Below are 13,055 nucleotides of genomic sequence, written 5' to 3'. Positions count from 1 at the left end.
CGCTGTCTAGACCAACTGGCTTTATTTCGGATTGCTGTCACGCGTTCAGGGAGCTTCCCAGTCATCAACGCTTTGAAGTTTCTCTTGTCGAGATCTCAAAGTGAAAACCACTTAAATATATGCAAGATTTTAGAGTTACATTTTAAATACTTATTTAAAAGGTAAAAAATCACTGATTTATTTCTGGATCTTTTCTTTCTCCCTCTCTGTTCTTCGTCCCTATTTACCCCTTATGTTTTTTGTCGCTACAACTGGAGATGCTGGAGCCGTGATCTGCAGGTTATGCAACCTCTCCATCCCCTTCCATGGATGTCTTTTAGACTTTGGAACCTGCAAAACCAAGCCTGGTCAGTTCTGTATTACAGAGGTGCACATAAAAGGTGAGTCTCAGCAGCTGACAGTATATATATAAGCATCCAGGGAAATCTGTGTGAGCAACTATTACAAACCGGATGTGTGCAAAGAAATGTATCAGGACTTCGTTACACAAGAGAAGAGTGACATATGTCACTGTCCCCCTTACAGATGAGAATCTGAGGCACAGAAAGACAAACACAAGGGTATTTCAAAAAGCTCATGGAAATCACATCATATAAAACACTGTGGATGATTTAAAAAAAAATTAGCACAAAATTTTGATTCCATTTTCTGCCAACTTCTTTTGTGTTGTATTTGAAAGGCAGGGAGACAGCCAGACCGATGTTTCCAATTTGCTGGCTTACTTTAAATGCTCACAGCGGTCAGTATGGTTGGAATGAAGCATCAGGAACTCCATCCAGACTTCCTAGAGGCACCTGCTGCCTCCTGGAGAGCACATTACCAAGCTGGACTGGGGAGCTGGGCAGGGCTCAGGCACATTACCAAGCTGGACTGGGGAGCTGGGCAGGGCTCAGGCACATTACCAAGCTGGACTGGGGAGCTGGGCAGGGCAGGCACATTACCAAGCTGGACTGGGGAGCTGGGCAGGGCTCAGGCACATTACCAAGCTGGACTGGGGAGCTGGGCAGGGCTCAGGCACATTACCAAGCTGGACTGGGGAGCTGGGCAGGGCAGGGCAGGCACATTACCAAGCTGGACTGGGGAGCTGGGCAGGGCTCAGGCACATTACCAAGCTGGACTGGGGAGCTGGGCAGGGCTCAGGCACTGCAGCAGGGGACAGGAAAGAGACAAGAAGCTCAGATGGCAAAATGTCCAATGGTTACAACGCCGACGTGGGAGGAGCAGTGTCCTCTCTCAGAAACTTTGCCATTTGACACGAACATGAAACAGAACCGAAGCATGCTTTGGGTAGTTCCTCAGCTTGGAAACCACGGCCATAACGGGCAGCGTGATCCCACGCCACGTGGGGGCTGTATTTTATGCTGTAAAAACACCCCTGGCCAAAACCAACTTCCCAGTGCATCCCACAGGCGACCAGCGGTGGCAGCGCAGCAGCTCTGGGCATCACCTGACATCCTGGAGGTGGACACGCTGACAAACCAGCCCAGGCCGAGAGCTGTTTTCCCGAGTTTCCAACCTTCCTGCGCTGTGCTGCCTTTGAGCGGCTCCTTTCTTCCTCCGCCCACACCGCTGACTCCCAGGGTTGCTGCATCTTCTACAGTGAACGTGTGCCGCTTCTTTAATAGGGGACAAAATGAAGTAAGGCCACGGGCGTGGACGAGCCTCCGTTTCTGAGAACTGTTCCCACAGCCTCATGGTCCCAGCATGGACTCAGTGCTTGGAAAAGCTTACAGCCTGGGCAAAGCCAGGGAACAATTCTGAGGAAGTTCCCAAGTTTCTACACAGGCATCTACCAAATGCATCTCAAAGTTATTTTGCCTAATTTCACGGCTTGTGGATTCCCATGAACTCGAATCACTGACGTGGGAGCTGTAGCAGGCAACACGCTGAGTGCTCCCTTCCTAGCAGGAGACCTGCAGTTCCAGTTGTGTTGGCTTTTCTGGTTTCCTTTTTTGTATGTATTTTCGTTGTTGTGGCTGTTTTTTTTTTTTTTTAAAGATTTTATTATTGTTGGAAAGCCGGATATACAGAGAGGAGGAGAGACAGAGAGGAAGATCTTCCATCCGATGATTCACTCCCCAAGTGAGCCACAACGGGCCGGTGCTGTGCCGATCTGAAGCCGGGAACCAAGAACCTCTTCCGGATCTCCCACGTGGGTGCAGGATCCCAAAGCTTTGGACCGTCCTCGACTGCTTTCCCAGGCCACAAGCAGAGAGCTGGATGGGAAGTGGAGCTGCCGGGATTAGAACCGGCGCCCATATGGGATCCTGGGGCTTTCAAGCTGAGGACTTTAGCCGCTAGGCGGCGCCGCCGGGCTCGTTGTGGCTGTTGTTTAACAACAGTCAAGTCAGGCCAGGTAGCTTGCACCTTCCAAGAGATATTCCCTCTAACTCTTCTCTTTCCTCCAGGTGGCATTCAGTGGTACGCAATTAAAGGCTGCACAGAGAACGTCTCCGAGTGCTTCCAGAGAGCTGTCACGGCTTACGAAATGCGGACCAGTCACTGCTGCAGTCACCCTATGTGCAACTTCTAAGTGTTCCTTGCCCAGACCCTGTGTTCCTGCAGGATGGCTCCTCCACCCAGACCCTGTGTTCCTGCAGGATGGCTCCTCCACCCAGACCCTGTGTTACTGCAGGATGGCTCCTCCATCAACTGACCCTGTGTTACTGCAGGATGGCTCCTCCACCCAGACCCTGTGTTCCTGCAGGATGGCTCCTCCACCCAGACCCTGTGTTACTGCAGGATGGCTCCTCCACCCAGACCCTGTGTTCCTGCAGGATGGCTCCTCCACCCAGACCCTGTGTTCCTGCAGGATGGCTCCTCCACCCAGACCCTGTGTTACTGCAGGATGGCTCCTCCATCAACTGACCCTGTGTTACTGCAGGATGGCTCCTCCACCCAGACCCTGTGCCACTGCAGGATGGCTCCTCCACCCAGACCCTCTGTTCCTGCAGGATGGCTCCTCCATCAACTGACCCTGTGCCACTGCAGGATGGCTCCTCCATCAACTGACCCACTTCAGAACTCTCAGAGGCTTACAGGTCATAGCGGTTATGGTCAAAAATTAACTTTTTTAAAAAATTTTATGATACAGTTCCATAGGCTTTGGGATTACCCTGCCCTCCCCAAGTCCCTTCCCCTCCAGTGAGTTGTACATGTTATTACAGTAGTATAGCACTCTGGACCAGTCCCAAGTCCGTCACTCTACCTAAGTGTATCCTGACATTGTAGGTATGGCCAATGGAAGAGAGCCTGGCATTCTCTTGTTAAGACATACTTAGCAGTTTCATTGGGAGTCCATCTTTGATCTGGATGTAGAGCATACTGCATTGTGTCTTCACATCTGGATATGGCAGTCTCTGCTACACAGTTAATATGTATCCCATTAAATGAAAAGCCATAAAACAAAATCAACAATAGGAAGAAAAATAGGAAATTTACAACAACACAAAGTTAACTAACATGCTACTGAATGACTAACGTGTTGCTGAAGAAATCAAAGGAAAATCAAACACCTCCTGGTAAGTTCAGCTTTCAACGTGTCCAGCTCTTCCACCGTCTACGGGCCACCTCAGGAACATCCCTGCTAAGCCTTCTTTCTCCTCTTTCTACTCGGAGCCTCTGTTTCCCAAACTGATTTCAATGTCACCACACATCTTTTGTAGTCAGTTTATTCCACGTATTTCCATATTCCAAAACATAGGAACCTGAGAGTGTCCATTTGGTGTCCGAAGAAAACGGCTCCTTCTCCTGGGCTGACTTACTTATTTGACGAATACCACAGGTCAACAACAAACCACGAATCAGCCCAGAAGGCTTGTGGGACTGTGAGCCTCAAGTGCACACAGCTGAGGGTGTGAGAGGTCAAGCTGGATTTGTTTTCCTTCCGGATCAGCCCAGTTTTTATATCCCCATACCGTGGCCACACATTAGTGCTTTCCTTGTCTAATCTGGGGAGATTCAACACCCCTAGGTGAGCAGAATAGATTCCAATTCACAAGATACACTGGGCTCAACTAGCCCAGCCTGCTCCCAACCCCAGTGCCCGTGAGTGTCACAGGGCTCCATGGTAGCTCGGCCTATCACTCACTACCTCCAGCTCTCAAGCAAATCAACGGAAACTGCAGTTCCCAGGGGTGGCCCCCACATTCCCCATGGAATCTGCCCCTGGAACTGGTTCTCTCTCTCGTGCTGGTTAGTGTCATGGCCCACACTAACATCGCCCGTCCCCTGTTCTGACTCACTGGTGAGTACTGTGATCTAGCACTGACTTCAGGAAGCTCCACTGAGCGGTGGTCAGCTCAGGTCCCCCACGTGGACGGTACACTGTCCCCAAACAGCCCTGTGACCGCACCCCTCCTGCTCAGCTCAGCCCCCCTGCTTACCTACAAGTGCAGGGGCCTTGTTGACGGGAGCCCTCAGAAGCCTTTCCTGCCACACTCCCCAGAGGTCCTCCCTCCCCTCCCCTTGCCCTCATCAGCCACAGTCCCTGTACCCAGCAGCACAAGGGTTCCCAACCCGACCCAGCAACACGGCGCGTTGGCATGCTAATCCAGGGCTCCCCGCTCCCTGCCCACCCTGGAATCATGCGCGTGGGGAAATCCACAGGCTCACTCTGCCCGCCAGGGTGTGACCCCCAGGACCCTGCCTCCCCATTCCCAAATCCCCCTACAACAAGCCTGTACCCCCAATCGCTAGGAGCCAGCCCAGAGGCAGCCACCAGGGCGGGTAGCAAAAGCAGCCAGTCTGCCCTGGTGGGCAGTGGAAGCCCAACAAATAATTTTCTACCAACTTTTAAGAAAAGCAAGCAGGCTTTTTAAAAGTTAAGAAAAACTATCCTTTTCTTTTCACACAGACCCTACTCCCCATCAGCCACGTTGGTTACCTTGGGTCAGGGAGAGTCACAGAAATTTAGCTTGTTTGTCTTGTTTGTTTGTTTTTCATATTTGTAATGTATCATTATTTACCCAATACCATGGGAGGGGTGGAAAGCAAGATTACAGAACCAGTGATTAATTTCAGTGGCTTCCTGACTCTAACCCACGAGCTCGGGATGCAACGAAGCAGAGCTAGTAGGGCTTGGAAGGGCGGTGGGGTGTGTTACGCTGGCCAGCTGATGACTTGTGCAAGTCACATGGCCTTCTGGCACCTCCTTCTCCTCTCATATAAAATGAAGAAGACTGGATCACACACCCTGTTAGATCCACCCAAGGTCTAACATCCTAGACTCCATACTCACAGGAGTTGGTATTGAACAGACACCTTAAGATAGGCCCTGGCTAGACAATTCAAGCCTGCCTGGACCCAATGATCCGGGAGTGTGCGAGGAGAAACACAGGCCACAGAAGCGACACCTGTCCCAGAAGCCATTTATCTGCAGGACAATCTGACCAAAAAGTCACGTCGGAAGCACAACGAGCCCTCCCAACCGTGGGACCTTCTCTTCCGATGAGCCAGTCTCCCTCTTGGTCTTCCCCCTCTCACTCCTAACTTCGATTTCCGGAAGCCAATCTTCTGCTGCAAGTAGATGAAGCTCACCAACGAATCCCATTTGCTACCTGGCTGAATCACATTTACCAGAACAGCACTGTGTTCCTACTGAGAACACGAAGCCAACCTTCCACTCTGACTCAGACCTGGGAGGAACCTGCACTGCCTCCAGCGCTGAGTGCCTCTGCCATCTGGTGGCCACACACGAGAACTGCACCCAGCATTCCCACCTACACCCAGCAAGGCCAGTGCTCCAGTATTCCGTTTCAGCGTCCTGCATGCAGTAAGTAATGTTATCAAGACACACGCAATAAAACAGTCCTTGCAACCACTAAATACACAGAATCCCGTGCCAAGTTTCATGGAGGGAGACAAAGTGTAAAACTTTAGAACGAGGGCCCGGCGTGCTAGCCTAGCGGCTAAAGTCCTTGCCTTGAACGCGCCAGGATTCCATATGGGCGCTGGTTCTAATCCCAGTAGCCCCGCTTCTCATCCAGCTCCCTGCTTGTGGCCTGGGAGAGCAGTTGAGGGAGGCCCAAAAGACCCTCCACCCAGAAGAGACTGAAGCCCTGAAGCCAGAAGAGACTCCGGGCTTCTGGCTTCACGTCGATTCAGCTCTGGCCACTGTGGTCGCTTGGCGAGGGAATCAAGAGACGGAAGATCTTTCTGTCCATCATCCTCTCTGTATATCTGGCTTTCCAATAAAACTAATAAAATCAATCTTTTAAAAAAATTAAAATTAAAAAAGGAGGGAAGATGACTACTGGGTCCTCGCGAGTTTTCCTGACCCAGTGGGTTCTGCAGCATGGAGTTGGAAACCTGGAGTTCTACATGCCCCGCTGGCACAACAGCTGGATTCCAGCCTGGCCGCACACTAATGTGGGTAAGTTATGTAACTTCTCTTACAGTGTGCCATTCTGAAAATTAAACAAAATATGCTTCATAAAAACCGTCTAGTCCAGTGACCAGCAGGACTGTTCAGATATTGGTGACTTTATTTAGTGTCGCTGGGAGGTGGCTCCAAGTGTCGGGCCCTTTCTTGCTTGCTTTTTACCTCAAGACTAGGCACGCTTGTGTATGCCATGCTTAAATATTAAAACTTCAGATGGACTTCTGCTGGGTGTGTTCTGTGCCTCTCTGTATGGGGCCTGTTAGAGACTCAGCAATGTCTTCACCATATGTATCCCAGAATCGAGGGTTCGCTGGGACATTTAGCACAAGTTTTAGGGCAGATATAATGCATTTCTAGCCCACTATCATCTTTTCTGGGCCTGCCATGCCCTAAAAGTTGCGCATCCAAAATCCAAATTCGTTTTTAAACTCCTGGACAAGCAGGCGAGAGGTTGCTGTCTCCAGCACACTTGCAGCTTTGGGCTCCCCCACCTTCCCCAACACCTCCTGGACCTTCTGCCTTTGGATCCATGTGTCCAGTCAGAGCACCATACTCTTCACTCCTGTCTGTTTCAAAGGCCGTGACAGAGCGTCAGTGACTGGAAGGGACTGGCACTGCATGCTGCAAAAGGCCAAGGAAAACAGAGTCCACGGCCAACACTGTGCATCAGAAATCGGAAGTCAACAAAAGATTGACGCTTGAGCCAGTTCACGGAATGGGTGCCGTTTTCTTGTATTATTGTGAACTCCTGCTGGGACGAAGATGACACAGTGTGACAACTGGGATTCAGGCTGCTGTTTGTGCAAGTCTGTGTAGGCCACCTTTATTCCTGCGCTCCATCTGGGTTTTGTGCAGGCTGCTCAGTTGAATCTATGTGGAATACGATGAGGATCCTGTAAGACTGCGTGCTCAGACCCTGCCTCCAACAGGTGTGAACAGCACCCTACAAAAAGTGGACGAGAAAAATGAAACTCGAGGGAAAGCTTATTTTGGTGTAAAAATTTGAAAGCCATGAATGAGGGGTTTTTATTTTTTTTATATATGTATTTTCCATGAACTTTTTGAAGAGTGTGTTGTGTGGAGACTGGAAGGCTGTGAAACCATGCTTTCAGGGACCCATGTTCCCATGTTTTGGGCCTGAGAATTATTCAAATATAAAAACACACCAACTTGTTGTTCATAATTTTTTTCCCGTTTATAATAAGGATTCATCTGGCCGGCTATGCACCTGTCTCATTTCCAAGAACGCGCTGTTCCAAGCAGCAGCATCACAGGTCCCTGAAGGTCAGTGCGCTTGCATTGACACTCCAGCCCTCCTGCCAGTTATCATGATCACGTCCAGGGCGGTCCGACACTCCAGGGCTGCCACTGGTCTCGGTCACTGTGAAATCTGACGGTCCTCACTGGCACCAGAGGGGTCAGCTCTCCATCACTGCCACCCACAGGACGAGCGCCACCGAGCCTTCCGCATTCCGACAAGCCTCAGTGGCCAAGGCAGCTGCTGGGCCCTTAGCAGAAAGCTAGCCAGCAAAGGGGTCCCATTCTGGCCCGCTCGCCCCTCGCAGAATAGGTGAACACCTATTTCAACAACACTGAGTGTTGAAGCACACGGCCTTGGCAACTGCTCTGCAGGCAATGAGCTGCAGCATAAGAATGTAAGCATTCGATCTCAGGAACCAAAAAAGCCACCTTTTGTCATGGTCACTTGAGGGACAGTCTTTTAAAGGACTCCAGGACAGGGCAGCTGTTCTCATTTGGGAGCAACAGTGGCAGCGTCTGCCAGCCCGGAGCTTCACAGGAGCAGAGCCAGCGGATCCGCACAGCATCTGCCAGCCCGGAGCTTCACAGGAGCAGAGCCAGCGAATCCACACAGTGTCTGCCAGCCCGGAGCTTCACAGGAGGAGAGCCAGCGGATCCGCACAGCGTCTGCCAGCCCGGAGCTTCACAGGAGGAGAGCCAGCGGATCCGCACAGCGTCTGCCAGCCAGGAGCTTCACAGGAGGAGAGCCAGCGGATCCGCACAGCGTCTGCCAGCCCGGAGCTTCACAGGAGGAGAGCCAGCGGATCCGCACAGCGTCTGCCAGCCAGGAGCTTCACAGGAGGAGAGCCAGCGGATCCGCACAGCGTCTGCCAGCCAGGAGCTTCACAGGAGCAGAGCCAGCGGATCCGCACAGCGTCTGCCAGCCCGGAGCTTCACAGGAGCAGAGCCAGTGGATCCGCACAGCGTCTGCCAGCCCGGAGTTGTACAGGAGCAGAGCCAGCGGATCCGCACAGCGTCTGCCAGCCTGGTGCTGATGCTACTGTGGATTGGTACAAGCTGTGTACTCAGCTCTTTGCTGCCCGATCGTTACAGCTGGGCCCGCTCTTGCACACTGCCCTAGGCCTGAGAAACGAGGAGGCCCACCTCGCTCCCACACAGAGAAGGCTCCTCGCTGCCGTGGCCTCCCTGACCTAACTAACTAACTGCGGGCTGACTAACTCCTTCTTTTCCCTCCAAGATGCCAATGCAAAAACCCAGCCAATTCTGCCATCTTTAATATTACCAATGTTCCATGCCACTCAAGTGCTAAGCCTCTGAACCATTCAGCATTCCACGTCTGCCACTGTTCACAAAGCAGCCACTGCGAGAGTCATTAAAGGCTAGAGGTGGACTTGAGCGTGTTTCACATGGCAAGGTGCTTAGTGAAGGAAGACAGAGCTGGGACGTTTCAGGAACAACAAATGGCCTGTGCCGAGGAGGGCTGAGAACAGCACCGGGCCGTGCCGAGGAGGGCTGAGAACAGCACCGTGCCGTGGAGGGCTGAGAACAGCACCGGGCCGTGCCGAGGAGGGCTGAGAACAGCACCGGGCCGTGCCGTGGAGGGCTGAGAACAGCACCGGGCCGTGCCGAGGAGGGCTGAGAACAGCACCGGGCCGTGCCGAGGAGGGCTGAGAACAGCACCGGGCCGTGCCGAGGAGGGCTGAGAACAGCACCGGGCCGTGCCGTGGAGGGCTGAGAACAGCACCGGGCTGTGCCGTGGAGGGCTGAGAACAGCACCGGGCCGAGGAGGGCTGAGAACAGCACCGGGCCGTGGAGGGCTGAGAACAGCACCGGGCTGTGCCGTGGAGGGCTGAGAACAGCACCGGGCCACGCCGTGGAGGGCTGAGAACAGCACCGGGCTGTGCCGAGGAGGGCTGAGAACAGCACCGGGCCGAGGAGGGCTGAGAACAGCACCGGGCCGTGCCGAGGAGGGCTGAGAACAGCACCGGGCTGTGCCGTGGAGGGCTGAGAACAGCACCGGGCCACGCCGTGGAGGGCTGAGAACAGCACCGGGCTGTGCCGAGGAGGGCTGAGAACAGCACCGGGCCGTGCCGAGGAGGGCTGAGAACAGCACCGGGCTGTGCCGTGGAGGGCTGAGAACAGCACCGGGCCACGCCGTGGAGGGCTGAGAACAGCACCGGGCCGAGGAGGGCTGAGAACAGCACCGGGCCGAGGAGGGCTGAGAACAGCACCGGGCCGAGGAGGGCTGAGAACAGCACCGGGCCGTGGAGGGCTGAGAACAGCACCGGGCCGAGGAGGGCTGAGAACAGCACCGGGCCGTGGAGGGCTGAGAACAGCACCGGGCCGAGGAGGGCTGAGAACAGCACCGGGCTGTGCCGTGGAGGGCTGAGAACAGCACCGGGCCGTGCCGAGGAGGGCTGAGAACAGCACCGGGCCGAGGAGGGCTGAGAACAGCACCGGGCCGTGGAGGGCTGAGAACAGCACCGGGCCGTGCCGAGGAGGCATATGAGAGGACTGCTTACTGAAGAGTTAATGGTATGAAGCACAACTAGAAAAAGGAAAGCAAATACTTATTCTTTAAGGGATCCTATGTCATCCGCCGTGAAAGGACTGACTAGTAGAAAAAGAACAGCGATGATCCTTAGTGACACTAAACCAGAGCCGGCAAAGCTGACCATGGCTGTGGCTAGGAAGGGCTTTTCCTCCCCTGGACGCCACCCTTCTCCCACGTGCAATGACCACACGGCCGCCAGAGGGTGCTGTTTGCCTAACTTCGCAGCCTAAGGATGCGGCTGCTGACCAGGAGCTGGACTGGCTCTAAGCTGGTATGGACACCTAATGGAGTGTTAAGCCTGTGATTTCAAAGTGAAATGAAAACATGCTATCTAAAAATTAGGGGAAACAAAAGGGGGTGGAGAGACTGAGGAGGAGGGTGGGCAAGAGGGAGGTGTCACTCCCAGGTCTCAAGTATGAAATACGTCAAAATCCACGCCCCGCGGCGCGCAGCCTGCGCTCGGCTCCCACTTCCCCAGCCCAGGTCTTCCAGGAGGACACACATCTCCTGGAAACGGGTTTTACTTCCAGATCAAGACTCTAGACAGAAGATGAGAACGCCACGCACATAGACGCACGACGACCCTGAGTTCCACGCAGGCAGCATGCGGAGCCCTCGGAGCCTTACAGCTTTGTGTGCACGGGAGCCTAAGGACGTCGGAAACGAAGCAGAGGCGAGCGCCCAGCCCTGCGCGGAGCAGCACCACGCACCTCACCGGCCTCACTCACTCGTTCTCGCGCAGCTCCATTTACCGAGGGAACTCTTAATCATTTATTATCTCTAACATTGCTACGGCTTCTCCTGATAATTCACGGGCTCGCTAAATACCGGCTTCTTCCTCCTTATCGCGACACTGTCTTCCTCGATTCATTATCTTGCCAGAGATGATGAAATAGGTGTAGGAACCTGTGCTTAACCACCAGCACTACGTCTGCTTCAGTCATGACTACAAGGTTTTCTCGTTTGTTCGTCTGGCCCCAGGTAGTCCCTGATCCCCCCGTGACCCTCATGGAGCTAAATTAAGCTTCCATACTGCTTCCCTGCTCTCCTTGTGGTCTACATCCCACAGCTGGGAACCACGCGCACGTCCCTCCTCTTCCCACAGGCCTCTGCTCCTTGGAACTCAGACCACAGCGGGGACGGAGGGAAGTGGGGAGGGTGAGAGCTGAGCAAAGCCCAGAGCCCGCGGGGCTTCTGTGGACGCAGCCTGGATCCTTTCCTCGTCTCAATGTTGAGTGTATTTTTATTGGAAAGTCAGGTTTAGCGAGAAGGAGAGACAAAGAGCGATCTTCCATCTGCTGGTTCACTCCCCAAGTGACCACAATGGCCGGAGCTGAGCCGATCCGAAGCCAGGAGCCAGGAGCTTCTTCCGGGTCTTCCATGCGGGTGCAGGGTCCCAAAGCTTTGGGCCGTCCTCGACTGCTTTCCCAGGATACAAGCAGAGAGCTGGGAGGGAAGTGAGCAGCCAGGACACGAACCAGCACCCATATGAGGTCCTGGTACTTTCAGGGGGAGGATTTAGCCGCTAGGCCACGGCGCCGGGCCCCAGCTTGGGTTCCTGATAAAGCAGATCAGGGCGGAGGTGACCAGGGCTGAGCAGGGGCCCTGAGTCTTCTCTGCGCTGCCCTGCCATGGCTCAGGGTAAAGCGCTGTGCTAATCCTCCGCAGGAAATGCTACAAATGAAGGCTGGTAGTCCAAACAGCTGCACGGACTGTGAGAACAGGAGCAGATGACGGAAACCAAGATGGAGAGACAAAGACTCTTCTAGAAAGATGATCTCTCACCACACACACACTCCCACACGCACCTCCCAGCTTCCTTGTCCTGGGACTCCAAGCCTCTGAAGGCTGACTCACCACCCAAGCCCTAAATAAACTACTTGACCCAGTTCCGAAGATTACTTTTAGCTTCAGTCGCTCACAGATTATTCCTTTATATGTTCAGAGTCTACCACGCTGACTAATGGACCAAACTCATTCTTACTGACACCAAATATAGGAACATCAACTTCATGCAGCAAAGATCATGGGATCTAGGGCCTAACTCGGGGCCTCTGAGTCTTCACCCAGGGGCCACCCACTGCAAATGCTTCCTCCTTCCCGGAGCAGGTCAGAGACACGAAAACAATAACACAATCCACATGCAATAGTTGCTTCCCAGCCCCTCCAGGAAGTCAATCTCTTCTGAATACCATGAAGAGCAGGGTCTTCCTGGGCAAGTCCAACTCCAAAGACAAAGCCAGCTTCTAAAAAATTACACTGGGACCTCACAATAGTCGAGTGAGAGAAAGGAGTTTCATTTACACCTGCGGACACCGGGGACCAGGCGGGGAGGTCACGACCTGTGATCACACAGCACAAGCCAGAACTGGATAGGCAAGGGCCTTCTCACCTGTGGGCTGGTCGCTGACAAGCACATACAGGCAGTGTTGGCCAAACAATTACGGTTAGCACTCTCAACATCCCCATGAGGTTATGCTGAAATTTACATTTGCCCGTAGGAAACACAGCTTTATGATAAAGTAAAAGGGTTATTGGGCTTTTTTCCAAATAAAGGAAAAACTGGAAGAAAGATGAGGTCAGGAACTAAAAGCAATTATCCAAGCCAGAGCTCGTCAAGTTCCCTCCGTTCCCCTTAGGGCGCACTGCCCGCTTCCAGCCGCCGAAGCTTGTGCAAAGCCTCAAGCAGAGTGGGGGACACACACCAAGCAGCCCAGAGGAAACGCAGGAAACAGAAGACGACATTTCTGAAGAATTACCAAAACTACTTTCAGCAAGACAGAAGATATAAACAGGATATTATGAAAGAGTGCATCTAGAATAGCAGGAGCTCTTTAAAATACAAAGCATGACTGGCAA

At 53.3% G+C, this 13,055-nt stretch overlaps 1 protein-coding gene across 1 annotated transcript; it reads left to right on the top strand.

Annotated features, from left to right (window-relative positions):
• The first annotated feature begins 232 nt into the window (after positions 1 to 232).
• C31H9orf57 (chromosome 31 C9orf57 homolog) lies at positions 233 to 2,545 on the top strand. The gene is made up of 2 exons (XM_058657299.1): positions 233 to 380; positions 2,409 to 2,545. Exons 1-2 carry the CDS (start codon positions 233 to 235, stop codon positions 2,531 to 2,533), a joined length of 273 nt encoding a protein of 90 aa, XP_058513282.1. The 3' UTR covers positions 2,534 to 2,545.
• The last annotated feature ends 10,510 nt before the right edge of the window (positions 2,546 to 13,055 follow it).

This window comes from Ochotona princeps, chromosome 31, assembly GCF_030435755.1.
Source record: "Ochotona princeps isolate mOchPri1 chromosome 31, mOchPri1.hap1, whole genome shotgun sequence".
NCBI classification, from domain to species: domain Eukaryota; kingdom Metazoa; phylum Chordata; class Mammalia; order Lagomorpha; family Ochotonidae; genus Ochotona; species Ochotona princeps.
This window is presented reverse-complemented; position numbering and strand designations above follow the sequence as displayed.

Bases quoted from the DNA above. Each gene is read 5' to 3' on its own strand.
- C31H9orf57 (XM_058657299.1), top strand. From the start codon at position 233: ATGTTTTTTGTCGCTACAACTGGAGATGCTGGAGCCGTGATCTGCAGG. The intron at 381-2,408 runs GTGAGTCTCAGC...TCTTTCCTCCAG, and splicing joins TACAGAGGTGCACATAAAAG to GTGGCATTCAGTGGTACGCA.